The 20662-nt window shown below is 40.2% G+C and overlaps 1 protein-coding gene across 2 annotated transcripts in view; it reads left to right on the top strand.

Annotated features, from left to right (window-relative positions):
- Nucleotides 1-19818, top strand: part of LOC137265979 (poly [ADP-ribose] polymerase tankyrase-1-like) — a 34667-nt gene extending 14849 nt beyond the window's left edge. Inside the window, exons 8-27 of one of the 2 annotated variants that reach the window (XM_067801468.1) lie at nt 467-588; nt 1365-1456; nt 1904-1982; nt 3923-4094; nt 5150-5229; nt 6508-6723; nt 7212-7310; nt 7692-7785; nt 8499-8624; nt 9056-9165; nt 9369-9491; nt 10152-10217; nt 10570-10703; nt 11111-11415; nt 13149-13240; nt 13858-13926; nt 14157-14340; nt 15521-15629; nt 16081-16237; nt 17529-19818. In XM_067801468.1, the coding sequence (XP_067657569.1) occupies nt 467-588; nt 1365-1456; nt 1904-1982; nt 3923-4094; nt 5150-5229; nt 6508-6723; nt 7212-7310; nt 7692-7785; nt 8499-8624; nt 9056-9165; nt 9369-9491; nt 10152-10217; nt 10570-10703; nt 11111-11415; nt 13149-13240; nt 13858-13926; nt 14157-14340; nt 15521-15629; nt 16081-16237; nt 17529-17594 (2495 nt within the window). In that variant the 3' untranslated portion in view covers nt 17595-19818. Of the gene's footprint in view, nt 1-466; nt 589-1364; nt 1457-1903; nt 1983-3922; nt 4095-5149; nt 5230-6504; nt 6724-7211; nt 7311-7691; nt 7786-8498; nt 8625-9055; nt 9166-9368; nt 9492-10151; nt 10218-10569; nt 10704-11110; nt 11416-13148; nt 13241-13857; nt 13927-14156; nt 14341-15520; nt 15630-16080; nt 16238-17528 lie in introns of both variants that reach the window. The other variant, XM_067801467.1, reaches the window with a different exon arrangement.
- Nucleotides 19819-20662: the final 844 nt, after the last annotated feature.

Below are 20662 nucleotides of genomic sequence, written 5' to 3'. Positions count from 1 at the left end.
ATGAGAGCATGTTTTATGCATGCTTTCATGGAGTATTTGTTATGCTTCTGTCTTTTAATCCCCCGCAACATGCTTTGCAGGGGGTATTAAAATGTGTGTCTGTTTGTCGCTGTGTCAGTACGTCAGTGCACTTGGTCTTTTCCTGACCAGATCTTTAAAACTGGCAGTTAGATAGAGAGGTTTAGTGGTGTACTGGTGCCTTTTGGTGGTTAATGAATTTGGAACAAAATATTTGTGGCGTGTCCATGGCAACAATTTGACTTTGACTCAAATTGGTGGTAGTTTTCTTTTTCAGAGAAGAACTCTAGAACTGTTCTCTATTTCTTCACCAAACTTGGCATATATAATCATAACTAGTAGACATATTCATAAGAGCATTTTCTCTTGCGGGGGATGTTGATAACTTTGTGTTCTTGTATGACTTGCCTGTTAAAGCCTGTGTTTTTAATGCCTTTCCCTGTTCCAGTTGAATACAAAGGCCATTCACTACTGGAGGGAGCAAGACAGTCAGATTTGGCAAGGGTGAAGAAGTATTTGACTATGGATGTCGTCAACTTTAAGCATCCTTACACAGGGGATTCAGCTCTGGTAGGTAGTAATGTGGAAGTGATGATATAGTATGTGCTTGTTCATGTGAACTGATAACTGTGAGTTCATACATTTAATGAAGCAGTTAAAAATTGAGAGCTCATTGAAAAGTGTTCATTGTGTTTGTTGTATGAAAAATCAGGTCTGACATAACACCGACATATTAAGCACTACAATGAGATTTTCTGCTCAATCTCTCTCCTAATACCACAGCCATTGGTTGATAGACCCCATTTCTAACCTGAAATATTGAAAGTGTTCAAGTGTCTTGACTTGTTCTTCTCATACAGCTAACAGATTTGAGCCACATGCTATTCACCTGAATGAACACTTAAGGAAATACAGTGCACTCTGTCTAATTAGGACCAACTAAAATATTACACAGAGTACACAGATGTTTCCTATAAAGAATGTTTACGTCGGGACTGTAGGTTCAGTCTGGCATATACAGCAATCCGAGAAAGACAGGGTCAGAGTTGGACAGTGCACTGTTACAGCTTATCATTTGAGAGGAGGGTGGTAGGGTAGTCTATAGGTGAACATGCTTGATCATCATGCTGATGACGTCATGTCCCCAGGCATTATTTTGCTGGAATTTTGTTGAAAGCAGTGTAAAACTACACTTACTCACTTGACTTGAAAAGAGCACAGTACTAACATGAAGTTGATTCATTTTTGAAAACTGTTTCCTTCAGTCATTCAAGAAATGTGACAGAAGTGCGTAACATTTGTATGGCTGTGGAAAACACAATTTAGAAATAATTGTTGTGTTGCAGCACTGTGCAGCTGCCTCGCCATTCCCGAAGAGGAAACAGGTGGTGGAGCAGCTCATAAGGAAGGGAGCTAACCTCAACGATAAAAACAAAGAGTAAGTCTGATCGGTTGTTTCATATGTAAGTGCAGTTGTCATAGGAATGGAGGGATAGAGTCATGGTTAAAGTGTTTGCTCATCACACCGAAAACCTGGGTTCAGTGTGTGAAGCCCATTGCTGGTATTCCCTCATTGTGGTATTCCTGGAATATTGATAAAAGTGATAAGAAATCAATGAATCAACTTCACATTTATAGAAGCTGTGTGATTTAGAGTGGATTGCACGTTGTGTTCTCTTTATTTTGCTTTAGAATGCACAAAAATAGTACAAAAAAGTACAAGAATAGCAAAACAAAAATAAGATAAGGAATAATACCTTGCATGAAATAAATGTGTCTGATAAAAGGTAATGTCTAGTCTAAAGTAGATTTCATGTATTATGTGTATATGGTCCCATGACATGCTGACAAAGTTCATGTGAATAACATACTGTTTCCCCCACAGCTACTTGACACCGCTACATATTGCTGGAGATAAGGCACATTATGATGTGATGGATGTCCTCCTCAAACATGGAGCTAAGGTAAAACCAAATAGCAGCAGTAGTTAATAGAACAATATCAAGTTTAGGTTAGTGGGTTCACCATGTTGGTGCTGCTGGGCTGTATCATGACATATTGTTAGTTATTGTCCATCACGTGACCAACCAGAAGTAGACTGTAGTTGATAGCTCAGAGTTTGGAGAACATTTTAAAAATGATCCAGATCAAGCCTTGAATGTCTAGGTAGATCTAGACTGCCAGACTTGAAGATATAGTTCTGGACTTCACGTTGATTTTGTTTGGGTTTTGAAGGGAAATATTTCAATGAAACTTACTAGTCTGCCTTTACTCAGCGATGATTTTTTTCCCTTCCCATGTTGCATGTGGTGATAATGAGGTAGCACTTTACTTCACATGTAGGATTCCCAGGAACCGATATTGGTCGTCATGGAGCAAGTGATCCGATTTTGTGCAGCGGTTGGATGACATGGATCATTTTGCTCAGAATATCAACCACTGGTTTATCCAGTCCTGACTTGATTATTTACAGGCATCTGTCATATACGAGGGTTGGCTGAAAAGTTCTCAGCCTGAGTGGTTTTTTCCCCACCAACTAGAGACAGGTGTTTGCCACCAATGAGGACAATCATTTAGTGAATCATAGACACAAGAACTACAAACGTACTAATAGTTTTATCTCAACTACAGCTCTTTTGGTAAACCTACCCTCTGAAATCATCAGAAATGGACAAAACTGAATACAGGGCAGTCATCAAGTACTTGCAAAAGAAAGGCATGTCCCCAAAACAGATACATGCTGACATGGTCTCCACTCTAGGGGATGATGCTCCTTCATTTTCCACAGTAAAGAAGTGGGCTGCAGAATTTAAGCGTGGCAGACAAAGCCTTGATGATGACCCACGCTCAGGAAGGCCTTCAACAGCAATCACTCCAGAAAACATCACGCGAGTGCTCGATATGTTGATGGATGATCGACGATTGACTACTCGACATATTGCTAGTGTAGTGGGCATCTCTCATGAGAGGGCTGAGCATATTATCACCAACGAATTAGGAATGACTAAAGTTTCTGCAAGATGGGTGCCAAAGCTCTTGACAGCAGAACAGAAACGTGTCAGGTTCCAGACGTCCCTTGACAATTTGCGTCGTTTTGAAGCAGATCCCGATGATTTTGTGGCACGATTTGTAACCGTGGATGAGACCTGGATACATCACTTTCAACCAGAAACAAAACTACAGTCAAAACAGTGGAAGCATCCTGATTCACCAGCTCCGAAGAAAGCCAAGTCTGTTCCTTCAGCTGGAAAGGTGATGGCATCAGTCTTTTGGGATTCCAGGGGTATTCTGCTCATTGATTATCTTGAAAAGATCAAACTATCAACGGCAGATACTATGCTGATCTACCGAACCAGTTGCGAGAAGCAATCAAAGCCAAACGACGAGGGATGATTGCTAAAGGTGTCCTCTTCCACCAAGACAAAGCGGCCTGTTCACAAATCGGTGGTGGCCATGTCAACAATCCGCGATTGTGGCTTTGAACTCATTGACCATCCTCCTTATTCACCTGATTTGGCTCCTTCTGACTTCCACCTGTTCCCCAAAATGAAAAAGGAACTCACCGGTCGCCATTTTGCAAGTAATGATGACGTCATTTCCGCTGTGACTGATTTTTTTAGGGTAGCTGAAGAAGATTTCTTCCTGATCGGGATTCGGGCCTTGCAGCATCGCTGGCAAAAGTGTGTGAACTTGGAAGGGGACTATGTAGAAAAATAAATTGCAAACGTGGACTTTGTAACTTTTTTTCACAGTGAGGCTTAGAACTTTTCAGCCAACCCTCGTAGCTACACTATTGCTCATTATGGCATTAAACAACAAACACAAGGGAATACTGACTTAGTGTTTAATATTATATCAGAGATTTTGACACAGTGAGATAGATGTGTATATTTGATCATTTCAGGTGAATGCATTAGATGGCCATGGTCAGACAGCGCTGCATAGGGTGGGGCAACAGGGTAACATGCAGGCGTGTAGGTTGCTGATGTCATACGGCATTGACCCAAGTATAGTGTCACTCCAGGGCTACACGGCTGCCCAGCTTGCCACAGAAAACATCCAGAGGCTCCTAATTGGTAAGCCAAATTTCCAGCTTTAATCTCACTATCCTTACAAGAATTACTCATCATGGACTAGATCTTAATTCAGTTAAATTCTATCAGAAAATCTGTATGCAATGATCATCACCACAAAGAAATTACATGTGGTAGTATTTACAGAAGTCACCTACAAATAGACAAATGTTATATACTGATACCCAGATCCCAAATATCCAGAAAGCTCAAATCAAAATGACCATGCTGTTTTGGAAGTGATTTTAACCAAGAAGTGTATGCTCCTTACCGTTTCAACAGCAAAGACTAAATTACAGAAATCCAGATGTCTGGATATTCAGTTATCTAGACAATTTACACAAAAACAGATGTGTGTGTATATCCAGGGTCTCACTGTATCTGACATTTTTGTGGACCTGTTTATTGAGGAAATACAGTACTTGATGACAGTACTTGGTTTATTAACTGCAAGTCTTTGAACAAAAATTACCTGTGAACTTTACGCTAAAATTACTTTGATCACATGAATTTTACCTCTGAAGATCTGGATTGAATTGGTCTCAGTAACATGTGCTTGTCGTAAGAGGCGACTAACAGGATTTGATGATCAGCTGACTGCTGCTTGCTGACCTGGCTGATATATATAAAGTTTATTGTTGCAGACCTTGTTTGTCTAAGACCTGTGAAGGTCCGGGGATAGAATAGGTCTTGTGCAACTCATGCTTACCATAAAAGGCTGCTATGCGCAGATCGGTGTTCCTGCTGTTGATCACTGGATTGTCTGGTCCAGACTCGATTATTTACAGACCGCTGCCATATAGCTGGAATATTGCTGAGTGCAGTGTAAAACTAAACTCAGTCACTCACTTGTTTGTCTGAAAATGGTTAAACCACTGAGTTGGTTGACATGATTATTATGTCATCGTACCCCAAATGTGTAGATGAATGTTCATGCTTTTGATCACTGGATTGTCTGGCTTTAAATAAACAACTCGTCCCAATCAGCATGTGACATTTCACACAATGTTAAGTTGACAGCCTGGAGAAATAGCCTGTGACCATAATTGTGTTTTCAGAGGACCCACCTGTTGGAGGGACGGACATCGACTACCAGTTACTGGAGGCAGCAAAGGCGGGGGATATGGAAATGGTTAAGGTGTGTAAGTCACCATTGCAATCGGTGAAATATACTTTTCCCCCTGATTTATTTCCGGACGTGTTTCACATTTTCAGTGATTGAGTATCCTTCAACATTCAAGTGAATCGTAACCTTCAAATTTTGTGGCTGTATAGTTCTGTTCCACAGATTTAGATAGCTGAAATTTGCTGACTGCAGTAATATGATGTACTTGTCTATGCAGTTGTTAGCGTGAAATTAATAAGTAATTAGGCTTACCAGCTCTGGGTGAAACCATACACCTGCGATATGTCACCACACTTTGTGCATTATAAAAGTACATGTCAAGATGCTTTTGTCTTGGGTAATCTTGCGTCATTTGATAGCATACAGGACAAAAGATGATTCCTCCACTCATTAAACTACCCAGCAAAACTACTTTTAGATGTCTGATTCTCTTGTTATTTGATACACTGGTACGTCAGACTGATCTAATCCAGGGCCTTATGTTATGAGAGAAAACAGCTGTCACTAAAGTGATGCGCAAATGATCAAACCACTGATGAATTAATAGATATTCATTATATATGAGTGGTTTTATGTAGATGATATCATATTTCATCTTTGAATCTTTCCACTTTTATGGGGCCGCAGTTTACATAGGTGTAGCAAAAGAGCGCCATAAAGAACACGAGGATGATGTAATAATATGACAGCTGATTAGTGTTAGCTTGTTTTGTGAAAGCTCCAGGTTTGATTCTCAACATCAATACCAGTGTTGGTTAGGGCTACAATGAATACTCTATGTGGTGAATATGATACACATTACGAATACTTAGAAATGAATCTGAATAATTATTCACAAATACAATATTGTAGTTAAGTGATTAATGCACTATATGGTACGCCCATGCCGACAGTGTTAATCTGTTAACCAGTGATCTCATGGCGCTGAAATTTGGTATGTAATAGTTCCTGTCAACAGTACCATGTGCAGCCTTGGCAAACTAACACGATACATGCTGCTGCAGAGCTAGAACAATACAACATATTCCATTCTTGCATATCTCACTTTGGAAAAGGACATAAGCATTCAAGTAATACAAACTCTCTTTAAAAAAGTCATAAATATTCATTAATATTTGGTTTGGTTTCTGAATTTATGAAGGGTTACGGTTCTATTCACTGAATATGTGAGCAAATCATAACAGCCTTAGTGTTGGTGATCCGGATGTTACAAAAACCATGTATGTATATAATGGTCAAATTTGATTGTATCTTTGACTGCTTCATCAACTTAGCATTTTCTTCTAGAAGCTTGTGGCCACTAACCCCCATGCTGTTAACTGTCGTGATGTTGACGGCCGCCACTCGACACCGCTGCACTTTGCCGCAGGCTACAACCGTGTCAGTGTTGTGGAGTACCTGCTACAACAAGGAGCAGACGTACACGCCAAGGACAAGGGAGGACTAGTGCCTCTACACAATGCATGCTCCTATGGCCATTTTGAAGTCACAGAGTTACTCATTAAGGTCAGTTGAAACATTTCCTTATTTGTTATTGTTGGGTAAAGAGTGGAGTTTCAGACTCACCTTGATGATGTGCCTACGTCTGTCAGCACCCACTCTCTCACTGTTTAACCTTTCAGCATGTGAGTTTTATTCCACATTGTCCTGAGTAATAGCAGTGATTTCTGTGCATAATATCTGACACTAACTCGGAAGAAGCAAAAGTTAATGCTAAATGCGAGTTAATATCAGCTGTTTAGTTAATTTTAGTCCCATGGAGAAGAAATATAGGCAATTTAAGTATTAAGATCAGACAGATCCTCTGTTATTTACTTTCTGAGAAATAATAACAATGTCTGATATATTTTGATGTAGATCTGTGATGTGTGGCTGTCATACATTTCCATTGGCAAAGGATATTTCTGATGAACTGTAGTATTGATTGCAAAAGATTTTCACTATAGTTCAATAAAAAATCATGTATAGTTATATGTCTGTCTTTTCTTTTGCAGCATGGAGCATGTGTAAATGTTGCAGACTTGTGGAAGTTCACGCCATTACATGAAGCAGCTTCAAAAGGCAAATTTGAAATCTGCAAGTTGCTTTTGAAGGTGAAAATTTTTGGGCTTTATGAGTTTTTCGTGTTTAGCAAGATTTTGAAGTTGCGCAAAAATGTAAAAATTGTTTTTGCATCCGCTTTTCCGTGAGGTTGATAAAATATGTTGCAAACACTGTTTTAATACTATATGCTATTTTAAAGAAGCAAAACACCATTCCTTTGAGATTCTTGAGAGATTAATGTAAGGATTTGGTGTTAATGATTTCTTTTGAGTAGTATATGTTCCCCCAGGGATGGGGCGGTGGTATAGTCTAGTGGTTAAGGTGTTCGCCCATTCACCCATGGATGTTTTGATGATGACTGTAGGCAGGACTAATGTAGACATGGTTTTGCTCACATGTTGAAAGAGAAAGGGTTGTTTGTTATTCATCAGCATGGGGCCGACCCCAACAAGAAGAACCGAGATGGACATACTCCACTGGACCTTGTGAAGGAAGGTGACCAAGATGTAGCTGATCTTCTCCGAGGTAAACAAAAACCTTCTTTGTTTCCGGTAATGCATCATTAACTGATATTCATCCTGTTTGATGTCAGCTTGTAAAATCCAGTGATTGATGCCATGAAAACTGATGTGACGTGTTATGCTCACATGTTGAAAGTGAAAGAGTGCCATGAGCATCAATCTATGCAATCTATGCTAACCTGATCCTGTTAGTTTGCTCTTTTATCAAGCGAAAGTGCAGCAAAGATTCCCCACATAGTAAAATATGCAAAGCCTGTTTCTAGTGTCCCCCATTGTGATATTGCTGAAATATTAAACCATAATCACTCACTCTTCAAGCAACTCTTGCTTATGTTCATAATGAATGTGCATCTTCACAGGGATGTTTGTGTGCAAATACTCAGGATGTTTAATCAGGTCTCATAGTCATGCAGATGTAAACGGGGTGTCATAGCTCTGGAAAGTTTCCAGTGTTTGTCGGCCTCCAAGCATCTGAGACCTGAGGCAGCAGAGTAGCCAAGTGGTTCAAGCATTCGCTTGTCAAGCCAAAGACTCGTGGGTACAATGTGTGGGGCCCATTTTTGGTGTCCTCTGCTGGAATATGCCTTTCACTCACTGACATCTCCTGCATTAATCCAACACTATCTGCTACGGAATACCTTTAAAAGAGACATAAAACCAAACTCACTCACGTGTGTTTTGGTATTTGATATTTATCACACATGTTACTTTGTTCAGGCGATGCTGCGTTGCTGGAAGCTGCAAAGAAGGGGAACCTTGCCAGAGTACAGAAACTTGCATCCCAGGAAAATATCAACTGTCGGGACACACAGGGCAGGAATTCCACACCTTTACATCTTGCAGGTAGGATCCCTCGTCAACGTTATTGCATTATGCACTTAAATAGGCTGACTATTGTGATTTAATGGTATTTAATGATGTCAGTGTGGAAGATGGAGAACCAGTCAGCATTGTTGAGATGCCCTGAAAATATGACATCTGTATTAGTGGTCCAGATCAGTGACATAGCTGTCATTTATCTATAAAATATCAATACCACAAACTCCCAGTGGTGGTGGTGAAGCCAAATGTTTAAAGCGTTCGCTATTCACGGAGAAGATGCATGTTAGATTCCCACATGGGTACACAGTTTTGTCTGCAGCTGTGATTTTGCTGGAATATTGCTGAGAGCAGCATCAAACTAAACTCATTCACAAATTGCCAACACTTCAACTTGCAACTCTACAGTGTGCTAAAGTAACATCTACATGTGCTAACTCTACAATCTGTTACAGCTGGCTACAACAATGTGGAAGTTGCAGAGTTTCTACTGGAGAATGGAGCTGACGTGAATGCCCAGGACAAAGGTGGACTCATACCTCTACACAATGCGTCATCTTATGGGGTAAGACGCCATCATACATGCAGTCTTCTTATACTCCAGATTCTTTCACCTCTGTAGAAGCTGTATATTTATGAATAAAACCACGCCTACGGGACTAGAACTGTGTAAAAATAAATCAAAATTATGATGTGCCACGGAACATCTGCAGACCTGCATTAGGTGTATGGTGTGTTAATGCTAACATGTGTTTCTTTTTCTTTCAGCATGTAGAAATAGCTGCTCTTCTAATCAAATTCAACACCTGTGTTAATGCTCAAGACAGATGGGGATTCACACCTCTCCATGAAGCAGCACAGAAGGGGCGGACTCAGCTCTGTTCACTGCTGGTAAGTGGTATTTGTGTGTCACTGATTCGTATGGTCATTGAATCCATGAAGATCTGGGTTAGAATTAGTCATCTGCAACATATATTAGTCGTACGAGCCCTCTGACAAGATCAGGTGTTTTCACATTCCATTGTATGCCAATGGATCAATATGTGGATCACTGGATTGTCTACTCCAGACATTGTTTCCAGACTTGTCAAAGCTCAAAATGTTGAGAGCTGTGCCAAACATTTGCTGAACCAAGCTGGTTCTTTTCAAAATTTCAATGAAAATATATTGTTACATTTACAGTATTTGTGTACTGAGACACCACTGATTGATGAATAACGTGGTCCGTTTAAATTGCTGAATGAATATGATTTAAAGTGACCCTGATCTGCATGCTGTTGTTGGAGCAACTGATTTTGATTTTGCACAGCAGTGAATTGGAAGATTGATCAAGGGGAGATAATTAGCAACACAGAATTTTGATTACTCCCCCTTTTTTATTATTTGTCCATTGATATTCTGAAATACAATTTAATGATGCAGTTAATTTAAATGCTTTTACTAAGATATTTTAGATATGAATGAGTATTATCTTCTTGTGCTGATGGTGCACTTTATATAGGCTTGGTTTATGACTTTGGTATATTAACAAGTTGACCTACTACATTCTAGCTTGCCCATGGAGCAGATCCCACCATGAAGAACCAGGAGGGCCAGTCACCTCTGGATCTTGCAACGGTAAGCTGAAATATTCCCTCCTTATTCCAAGTATAATTCCCCTTTAAAAGGAAGCATTTTATTTCTTTTCTGAAGATAAGACTGAAGACTAAATTTGTATTTCTCACATGGGTACAGTGTTTCAAGCCTATTTCTAGTGTCTCGTCATGATGAGCTAGAAAATTGCCAAAAGCAGTGTGAACCCATACTCTTTCTGTCCCTCTCCTCTGTAGATAGCATAGATCATTCTACCCAATTCCAGTCTCTGGTTTGACTGGACCTGGATTATTTACAGACTGCGGTAATATTTCTTCGTGCAGGCCAAACAAATCAAAAGCTTGACGCTACTGTAACTAAAATGTTTTCCTCTCAGGCGGACGATGTGCGAGCACTCCTCCAGGATGCCATGCCACCAGTGCAGATGCCCCCAAGCGTCCCCAAGGCCCAGGTTGGTGGAGGAAGCAGTGGTGGGGGCAACCTCACCAGCAGCAGTTCCTCATCCAGCAAGTAAGCATCTTGATCTGTTCCCCACCATTTGAGGGTTTGATATGTTCCAGAGTTCAGTTTAGGTTACTTATGTTTTAGTTCTTGCTTCATCTACTTGCTTTTCATGTTATTGGGTTTGAGTAGGCAAATGAATACATTTTGCAACAATTTGCTGATGCTCTTGTTAAGAGTATCACCTGTCTACCAACAAAAAGAATCTAACTTCTATGAGTGGTGTTTTAGAAGTTTGGATATACAAATTCGTTAGGATTTAACAAACTTAAGTACGACATTTCAATACAGGTTCTTGTGATATTGTTCAGCAGGAACTTTGTGTGGAAATGTCACACAAACCATATAAAAAAAAGTTGCTTTCCATTGAAGGTTGTATCTTAATGAATCTAACGTTACTGTTATCTTTCTTTCAGCAGTCTTCTCAACAGCAGCTCAGATGGGTTCGCTGGTGCTGTGGGAGGGAGTCCACAGGTCGGTGACGGATGTAACATGGAAAGGTCAATTGGAGAAGGCGAGAGGAGCATCGAAGCTGTTAGTGTCATGGCATTCCTGGGATCAATTGGACTCGAGCAGCTCCGGGATATTTTTGAAAAGGAACAAATTACAATGGACATTTTGGTTGAAATGGGACACGAAGAGTTGAAAGACATTGGGATTAATGCTTATGGTCACAGGCACAAAATACTTAAGGGTGTGGAGAAGCTCATCTCTACCAAAGGTATGTACCAGTGCATCAGTTATGTAATGTGAGGTAAGTGTAGGTAATCCTACACATGATCAACTCACAAACAATCAGTTAACTGACATAAATAAAGTACAAACTCCAGCCTCTGCTGGTAATATGTTGGTTGCCCTTATCCCTTATCTTTTTTACTGTTAAAAAGAAATTGTCCTGGTTTCGTTCCGAAGAAAGGGCACATGGGTTGGTGTAGTGGTTCAAACAAAGGAAGAATTGTCATGTTGAAGAACCTTATCAGAGGTGGAAATTTACCATGAAGAATATCTGCTAGCCCAAATGATGGCATTTTGTAATAAAAAAAATTCTACTGTACACCATATGTGAAATGGTCTGGGCTTGTGCCCACTTTCTACCGTTCATTGTTTTGACTCTCCATCATGTCCTCTGCCATTGACCCGTGAAGGTCCCGGGATAGAATAGGCCTTCAGCAACCCATGCTTGCCATAAAAGGCGAGTATGCTTGTCGTAAGAGGCGGCTAATGCGATCGGGTGGTCAGGCTCGCTGACTTCATTGACACATGTCATCCGTTCCCATTTGCGCAGATCGATGCTCATGTTGTTGGTCACTGGATTGTCTGGTGGAGACTCGATTATTTACAGACCGTTGCCATATAGCTGGAATATTGCTGAGTGCTCCTCTGCCATTATATGGCTGTCATATTGATAAAAGAATAAAAATGAAAATAAAACTTAACTTTCCAGCATTATCCATATCACTGGAGAAAGTTGTCAGGTGGTAGGGAGAAATCATCTTTTGACTAATGTCACAGTCTCTGAGTGCATTTTGGTTATGGTAGCTGTTGAGAATAGACCATAAACGCAAATCCTCATCAGTTGCCTGATCGATCTTGTGCCATTGTATCTTATGGATGAATGCTTACACTATCGTTGGGTTCCCATTGTACTTCGGGTTCCCGTTGTCCCATCGTCTCATGTTTCTCTATTTTGAAAGGTAAGCCATCAAATTGTGTGTGCCTGGAATAGCCGATCACAGTATTTCACGAAAATGTTTAATGAACAAATTTATTGTCATGTGCAACACAATATCTCCAAATGTGTGACCACAGGTTGGCATCAACGACCCAGGCACCATGAAGTTGTGTGTTGTCATTCATGAGGTAGAGCTTTTGGTGAAATTGTACAAGCTGTTCTTATCTCACCCCCATTCTTGACAGCCCTTAAACTGTAGCAGACAAAGTCTGTCTCTTTCTCTGTGGACTTGTCTGTTATGTATATCAGACCTGATGTTTTCAACTGACATCTAAACAGTTTTGCCTCAGATCAAGGGTGAGGGGGATGCAAATACATGTCCTCCATGACCAGAGACCAGCAGCCTAACATAGATTACTACACACCAAGTATGCATGGGGTGATGAGGTGGCATTGTTATTAAAATGTTCACTCATCACGCTGAAGACTTGGGTTCAGTTCCCTTCATGGGTACAATGAGTGAAGCCCATTCTACTTCTAGGTGTCCCTATGCTGTGATAATGCTAAAAGCTAATGCTAAAAACTCTTTCACTCAGTGTACAGGATGTTTCTGTATACAATGTTTTGCTCACTCACTGTATATCATGTTCCTGTATACAGGATATTCAGCAGGGAATTACATCCCATTGTCACATATGGCATAGTTCTGTTCTGCATACAGGTGTATGCTCAGAGTGGAGTATCCCACTGTGGAATCTGTTCATGTTTATGTTATTGTGCAGGTGCGGCTGTCGTGTCAGGAGTGTCTAGCTCAGGAACTGTCCTCATCGACCTCACCCCAGATGACCCAGAATACATCTCTGTAGAGGAACAGGTAGGAATCATCAAGATTTTGCCACATGTTGACACAGTTGTTCTATTGACTATCACAGAATTTGTGTCCCAAACCATCATGGTAAGAAGACATCTGAAAGTGTATGGACTTGAGCTCTAATAGTAATGATTAGAACATAATGGATCAGAAGAAAGTTAACTAGTGGTACTGGTATACTGTCCTAGTCTGAGGCCTTAATGATGTACGTGAAATTCATTACTGTAACAAGCTGAAATCTCTTTGAAGAAGCTTCAGAATGTCCATGTGATATACCAAACAACAGCTACAGTGACTTTTTAAGTAGTACTTACTGGTCTGTTTAGCTCAAAGGCATACCTGATGAATTGCAATCTAGCGCTAAAACTAATATACATAAAATACTCAATGAAACGCTGATCATAATCAAAACATCGTACCAACTCTCTGAGGCTTTTGCAGATCTTTTGTCGTAAAAATAATAAAGTTGTTTAAAAAACAGACTATATTGTATGAGCACATTTGTTCTCACTAAGTGGTAGTGCAGCAATCTTCATTGACTACCTATTTAATATTTGGTCAGCCGAGTGTTGTATTCTTATTTAAACCTTTTAATGCAACATTGTCAACTTCCTTGGCAGATGCAGAGCACTATTCGAGACCATAAAGACAGTGTTGGAGGCATCTTCAATAAATATAACATTCTGAAGGTACTGTATATTAATTTTAAAATAGTATGGACTTCTAGCAACTGATGTGGATGGTTCACTTCTTTATGTAATGGAAGTTATACAAGATGGAATATGCAGGAGTGAAATTATCATGTGGACTAGAACCATTTGTACTTTATCTTTGGACCTCCATTGATGTAAAACAAAGTATTCATTGGATATAATTTAATGTCTTTATCCAGAACTAATTAACTTTACATCCATTCCAGATCCAGAAAGTTCGTAACAAGCGACTGTGGGAGCGATACTGTCACCGTCGCAAGGAGGTGGGAGAAGAAAACCACGGACACCCTAACGAGAGGCTGCTGTTCCATGGCTCCCCTTTCACAAACTCCATAGTGCATAAGGGTTTCGATGAACGACATGCTTACATCGGGGGCATGTTTGGTGCAGGTAAGTTCGGACAGAAATGTATTCATTCAGATGTTGATCTTAGTATGCCATTGTATAGATTTTTGATTGAATGCTTGCATTGAATGAATAGCTGCCTTCTTCCAGGGATCCTGTCTTAGATGGGTAGTGCATTAGTTCCTTTGCGATTTCTCTAGAGGAATTCTCGTGGGATTGCCTGTGAAGATGTGGATTAGAATTGATCTTCAGTAATTCATGCTTGTCATAACAGCCGACCAGTGGGATCAGGTTGTCATCATCGCTGACTAGGCTGACATTGTTTCCCAATTGCCTAGATTGATGCTCGTGCTGTTGATCACTGGGTTGTCATGCTCTTCATCAGAATGTTGCAAGTACTCGGACAAACGTTAAAGTGGTAACATTGTCTGTCAGATGTATTCCATTGAAATTTGTAGCAAAATTGTGGCTTTTAGAACTCATTGAGAATTATGGCCCTGATGGAATGCCATGATTACATGGCACTGATGGAATGCCATGATTACATGGCACTGATGGAATGCCATTGATTATATGGCCCTGATGGAATGCCATTGATTATATGGCCCTGATGGAATGCCATGATTATATGGCCCTGATGGAATGCCATTGATTATATGGCACTGATGGAATGCCATGATTATATGGCACTGATGGAATGTCATCGATTATATGGCACTGATGGAATGCCATGATTATATGGCCCTGATGGAATGCCATTGATTATATGGCACTGATGGAATGCCATGATTATATGGCACTGATGGAATGCCATTGATTATATGGCACTGATGGAATGCCATGATTATATGGCACTGATGGAATGCCATGATTATATAGCCCTGATGGAATGCCATTGATTATATGGCACTGATGGAATGCCATTGATTATGTGGCCCTGATGGAATGCCATTGATTATATGGCACTGATGGAATGCCATTGATTATATGGCCCTGATGGAATGCCATTGATTATATGGCACTGATGGAATGCCATGATTATATGGCACTGATGGAATGCCATGATTATGTCATTTGCATGTCCTCAGCATAATTTGGTCAACAGTGGCTATTTGATTTGTGTGAATTTTGGAGACTGTGGACATGACAGTATGAGTTGAATATGTGTTAAATAGGTCACACGTTTGTACCTTAAACTGCAACATAGTGTGCTTGTATATTTCAGGTATTTATTTTGCTGAAAATTCCTCCAAGAGCAACCAGTATGTGTATGGTATCGGTGGTGGCACGGGGTGCCCTGTACATAAAGATAGATCCTGTTATATATGTAATAGGTAAGTAATGAGTCCGCAGATAGTTTGTTCCTATCAATGTAATGCTGAGTTATCACATTCCACATTTGGATAGCTTGCTGGTGATTTATGGCACCCTGTGAATATGATAGTCATACAATCAACCTTAGTCACTTCTTGTTGAGGCAGTGGGGTAGAGCCAAGTGGTTAAAGTGTTCACTCATCATGATGAAGACCCAGTTGTGATTCCCCACATGGGTACCATTGGTGAAGCCCATTTCTGGTGTCCCACCACCATGATATTGCTGTAATATTGCTTAGAATGATGTGAAACTACACTCACTTCCTGTTCTGCGTTTGTTTCACCAGACATATTTATTTGTATTACTGTTTCAACAGTTCAAAGTTCAGTGCTTACCAATCTACTAGAAAATGTTTGAAGATAAATTGTTGAAACTTTTAATAATGTTGACTTGTTTTGATCTGATTGTAGGCAGTTATTGTTATGTCGAGTGACGCTAGGCAAGTCTTTCCTCCAGTTCAGTGCGATGAAGATGGCACATGCACCTCCAGGACACCATTCTGTGATAGGTCGACCCAGTACAGGCGGACTCTCATTCGCTGAGTATGTGGTATACAGAGGGGAACAGGTGAGCATCTGGAGATGTGGAGATAGGGGTGGGGACATGGAGATAATAGTGAGGTATGTGGAGATAATGGTAGGAGATGTGGAGATGAGGAGATGAGGGTTGGGATAAGGTGATAGGGGCTGGGATATGGTGATAGGGGTGGGGACATGGAGATAATAGTGAGGTATGTGGAGATAATGGTAGGAGATGTGGAGATGAGGGTTGGGATGTGGTGATAGGGGCTGGGATATGGTGATATGGGTGGGGACATGGAGATAATAGTGAGGTATGTGGAGATAATGGTAGGAGATGTGGAGATGAGGGTTGGGATGTGGTGATAGGGGCTGGGATATGGTGATAGGGGTGGGGACATGGAGATAATAGTGAGGTATGTGGAGATAATGGTAGGAGATGTGGAGATGAGGGTTGGGATGTGGTGATAGGGACTGGGATAATGAGATAAGGGTCGGGATATGGTGATAGGGGTGGGGGATGTGGAGATGGACTGGGGACATGGAGATAAAGGTGGAAATGGAGTTGGGGACATAAGGATAAAGGTGGAGATAGGGTTGGGGACATGGAGATAAGGGTGGAGATAAAGATTTAGATATTGGTAGGGTCATGGAGACAAGGGTCATGATACGGAGAATAGGAAGGTGGTATAAAGATAAGGGTGGAAAATAGAGATAGGGTACTAATATGGAGATAGTGGTAGAGATATAGGTATAGGGTATGGATTTATTTACATAGGAGTGGGGATATGGAGACAGGCGAGAATTGACAAGACATGGATGGATATGTGGAGATGAGGTCTAGAGGGATGGATTTAGAGACTGGTTATGGAAATGTATGTGGACATATTGAGATAAGCGCTGTGGACGTGGGGAAACTATCAGGGACAGATATGAAGCAGTGCTTGCAATGCTTTAATTTACTGGTCGACCATCAGGGCCTGCTGCTACATGCAGGCTTTAAGAACTACAGGCCCTAAATGAGATCTGCAGGTCCATTTGATTTAAGTCAAACCATTAGCAACAAAACAGACTACACTGTACACAGTTTCACACTGTACAAAATCAAGTGAAGCTTATGCACACTTTTTTTTCAACTTTTGGATATATTTTGCATTGTTGTGCTTAGTACTGTAGTGTACAAGGTAATTATATAAGATGTTGCATTGTCAACATGAATTAGAAGTTTTAATTGCAATTTTCAGTGATGTTGGTTGCAGACTTAGATGTCAAATATCTTTTTCCAGCAGAAAAAAACAAAACATTGAACTATTTGTAATTCTCTCTCTCTTTACTTTCAGGCATACCCAGAGTATCTCATCTCATTTCAAATAGTCAAACCAGAGCCTGAAACCAAGAAGTCATGATGGCCCAGCAAGACACCTGCTGTTGTATAAATTGTACATAGGATATTGTTATTATTGTACCACTGAGATGTGTGATTGCCTGACTCTGACCATGGATGAGTTACCTCCCTTTATGTGGTACGCTTGTAATGCATAGTGAGCTGTCATGGTCGTCATTCTGCTGGGACTTTATTCAAATGAATTTCCGATTTTGTTACATGGAAAATTTGTGGATGTGGATGCTTTTTGTGTTATCTTGTGGATATTTGTGTTAAAATTAGTTAAAAGTCAGCGTCGGGGAATGTGAGAGTCATGTGTTATTGTCAATGCTTATTGAACAAACTGTGTTACTCAGTGTTGAGATTTCTTTCATGAAGGACATCGTCATCATGAAGCAGGTCCATGTTTACCCAGGAGTGCATTCACCATATGTACTGACACTTTCCGTTTGAACTGATTGGAAAAACACCACATGAATAATCCCCAGTACATTTGGAGTCTTAAGGATGTGAAGGAATGAATATATATGTGAAATGCTCAAGATTTCTCTGTCAGTGAAAGAAAAGATTCAGATCTTTTTCTATCAGTGAAGAGATTTGTGATTGTGATGGGACATGCCGATCTGTCTCTGGAAGAAAATGCAACCATAATGGAATACTTGGGAGTCCCATCCACCGGCAAAGGAAGAGTGTAGAGATAAGAATCTTCCGCGTCATTTGTGATAGTGCTGTAGTCAGTCGGCCATTATGCTTTGTGAATGATATGCACTGCTCAAGTCTGCAAGATGAAATGTAAGAATTAATCTGACACTAAGAAGTCACTGTGTTTCATTACATGTGCCAGAGATCATGTAAAGGGTGAACTCTCAGGATCATAAAACCAGAAAATGAGACCAGATTTCTGACAGCTTTTGATTTGTTTACGTATGTCAACCAATCCTTCTTGTACAACTTTGTCAGGGTGTATTTTTTGGATCGGGATTGGCCCTTGTTTTGTAGATATGGGAGACTCGCAGTATACCTAATTTGCAAGGTATACTTGTTTGGTTCATTGATATACAGGAGGTGCTTACTACATAAGCCTATTATAAAACACACATTTTTCGTTACGTCATTGTAGGATGACATCATGCAGTGACTGTACTTTAGTCTGTAACTATCCTTTACGTTGAGGTTATGTGTTATCGTCCGACAGGGACAGTTGGGTAGCCAAGTGGTTAAAGTGTTTGCGTGTCACACTGAAGACCGAATTTGGTTCCCTTCACGGGTGCAGTGTAGGAAAACCGTTTCTTGTGTCCCAGGTCATGATATTGCTGAAATGTTGCTAAAAGTGGGGTAAAACTCACTCCTCATAAAAGTACACTTTTTAAATTAGATTATAGATGACGTCTTGACACTGTTGAATATGAACCTCCACCCCTGCACCCCGTCATAATCAAACATCCCTAGTTCCTCTATCATTACAGTCACTCCAGATCAGATCCCACAATATGCAGGGGTTCAATATTTTTTAAAAAGCAACTTGCCAAAGGGCAGGTGACTTAAAGGAAGTAACTTGTCCTGGCGAATTTTCAACTTGCCCTATGACACAATGTTTGATGTTAATGTTTACTGGACTATTTATCAAAGAGTGATAAAATTCAAAGCACAGTAGCTCTAAATTACTTTTATTGCGAAGTGTAGTAGCTGCATTATGAGCAGATATGAAATGAAATCCAAGTTTATTTGCAGTCTGAAACCATAAGTGGAAATTATCTAGTAGTCCATGGACAAGTAAGATACCTTTATTTGATTGCCCAAAATGAAAACTGACTTGTCCTGGGCATCGGCCAGTGGGAATTTTTAACCCCTGAATATGGGCAGTTTTACAAGAGTTGTCAGGAATCTGTTTTCATGAGAGAATTTGTGTGAAAATCCTGATAAGTTGTTTTATATGTGTTGTCTTGTGGATCAGTTCTTGCTGGTGAATCTCCTGTGTTTCTCCCTCTCTCTCTCTCTCTCTCTCTCTCTCATTGTTCTCTCCTCGCTTCTCTAACTCTGTTGGTACCATATCACCCATTCATTCCAAACTGGTTGCAGCCATAGCTTTCATGATGTGCCATCAAAAATTTTTGTGAGTTCTTGCTGTTAGCATTGTGAGTTCAAGACATGTTCTCGAGTAAAACGTGTCATACAGTTCACTCTTTTTACAGGTCATAGGAGATGTAAGAAATCAAATACTGCTTTAATAAACATTTTTATATGAATTTTGAGTTTTTATAACTTGATATAATTCACTTTTATAGGTGATAAGACAATGCCAAAACACTGACATTTAGTATTATCAGGCCAGTGACAGAGAACTGAAATTGCCCTAGTTGTATTATAGATGTTCAGATAGAGGATCATTTGTGTCAGAAATCTGCAATTTTATGGATCAATTGCTTGTTTACTGCCAGGAAAGTATTGAAACGTTGACAAATACAAGGTATCATAGCTCCATCGAATCCAAGTTTTGTTCCATGAATTGTGTTGTGTTTCTGGATTGATTGCTGTGAAACTACCTGGGCCCTGTTCCTCAAAGGGATCATGGCGAAAGTCTATGTTAAAGTATCGGTGGTACAATCATCTTCGCGCATTGATCATTTTGAGGACCAGGTCCCGGGGTCTAGATTGTCGAAGCTCTCTTAATGCTAATAAAGTCTTAACGTAATGTTAATATATGACACTTACAACTATCTTAGCGCTAAGACCCCAGATCATTGGGCGAAGGCATTCTCTTTGCAGCTTAAGTCTTCTGTTGCTGTCATAGCATCAAAACTATATAAACCTTTATTGAATAGAATTTTTATCATAGTCTTATCACCAAGGAGACAGTATCCTTCTTTTTAACTTTTGATTTCCTACCACATAAGCTTACCTGCAGTTATGTGACGGGAATACTGTTGAAAATTGACTTAAACCTAATTCTCTCTCTCACTTAAGTCATGATAATGTATTGGTGACATTCACTCCCCATCCCACAAACCTTTGAAGTTGTTAAGCTTAGGAACAAAGTCTGGAAAACAATGGATCCCCCATTCAATACAGTACTGGCACTTAAGACATTTG

Source organism: Haliotis asinina, chromosome 15 (genome assembly GCF_037392515.1).
Source record: "Haliotis asinina isolate JCU_RB_2024 chromosome 15, JCU_Hal_asi_v2, whole genome shotgun sequence".
Taxonomy (NCBI): Eukaryota; Metazoa; Mollusca; class Gastropoda; order Lepetellida; family Haliotidae; genus Haliotis; species Haliotis asinina.
This window is presented reverse-complemented; position numbering and strand designations above follow the sequence as displayed.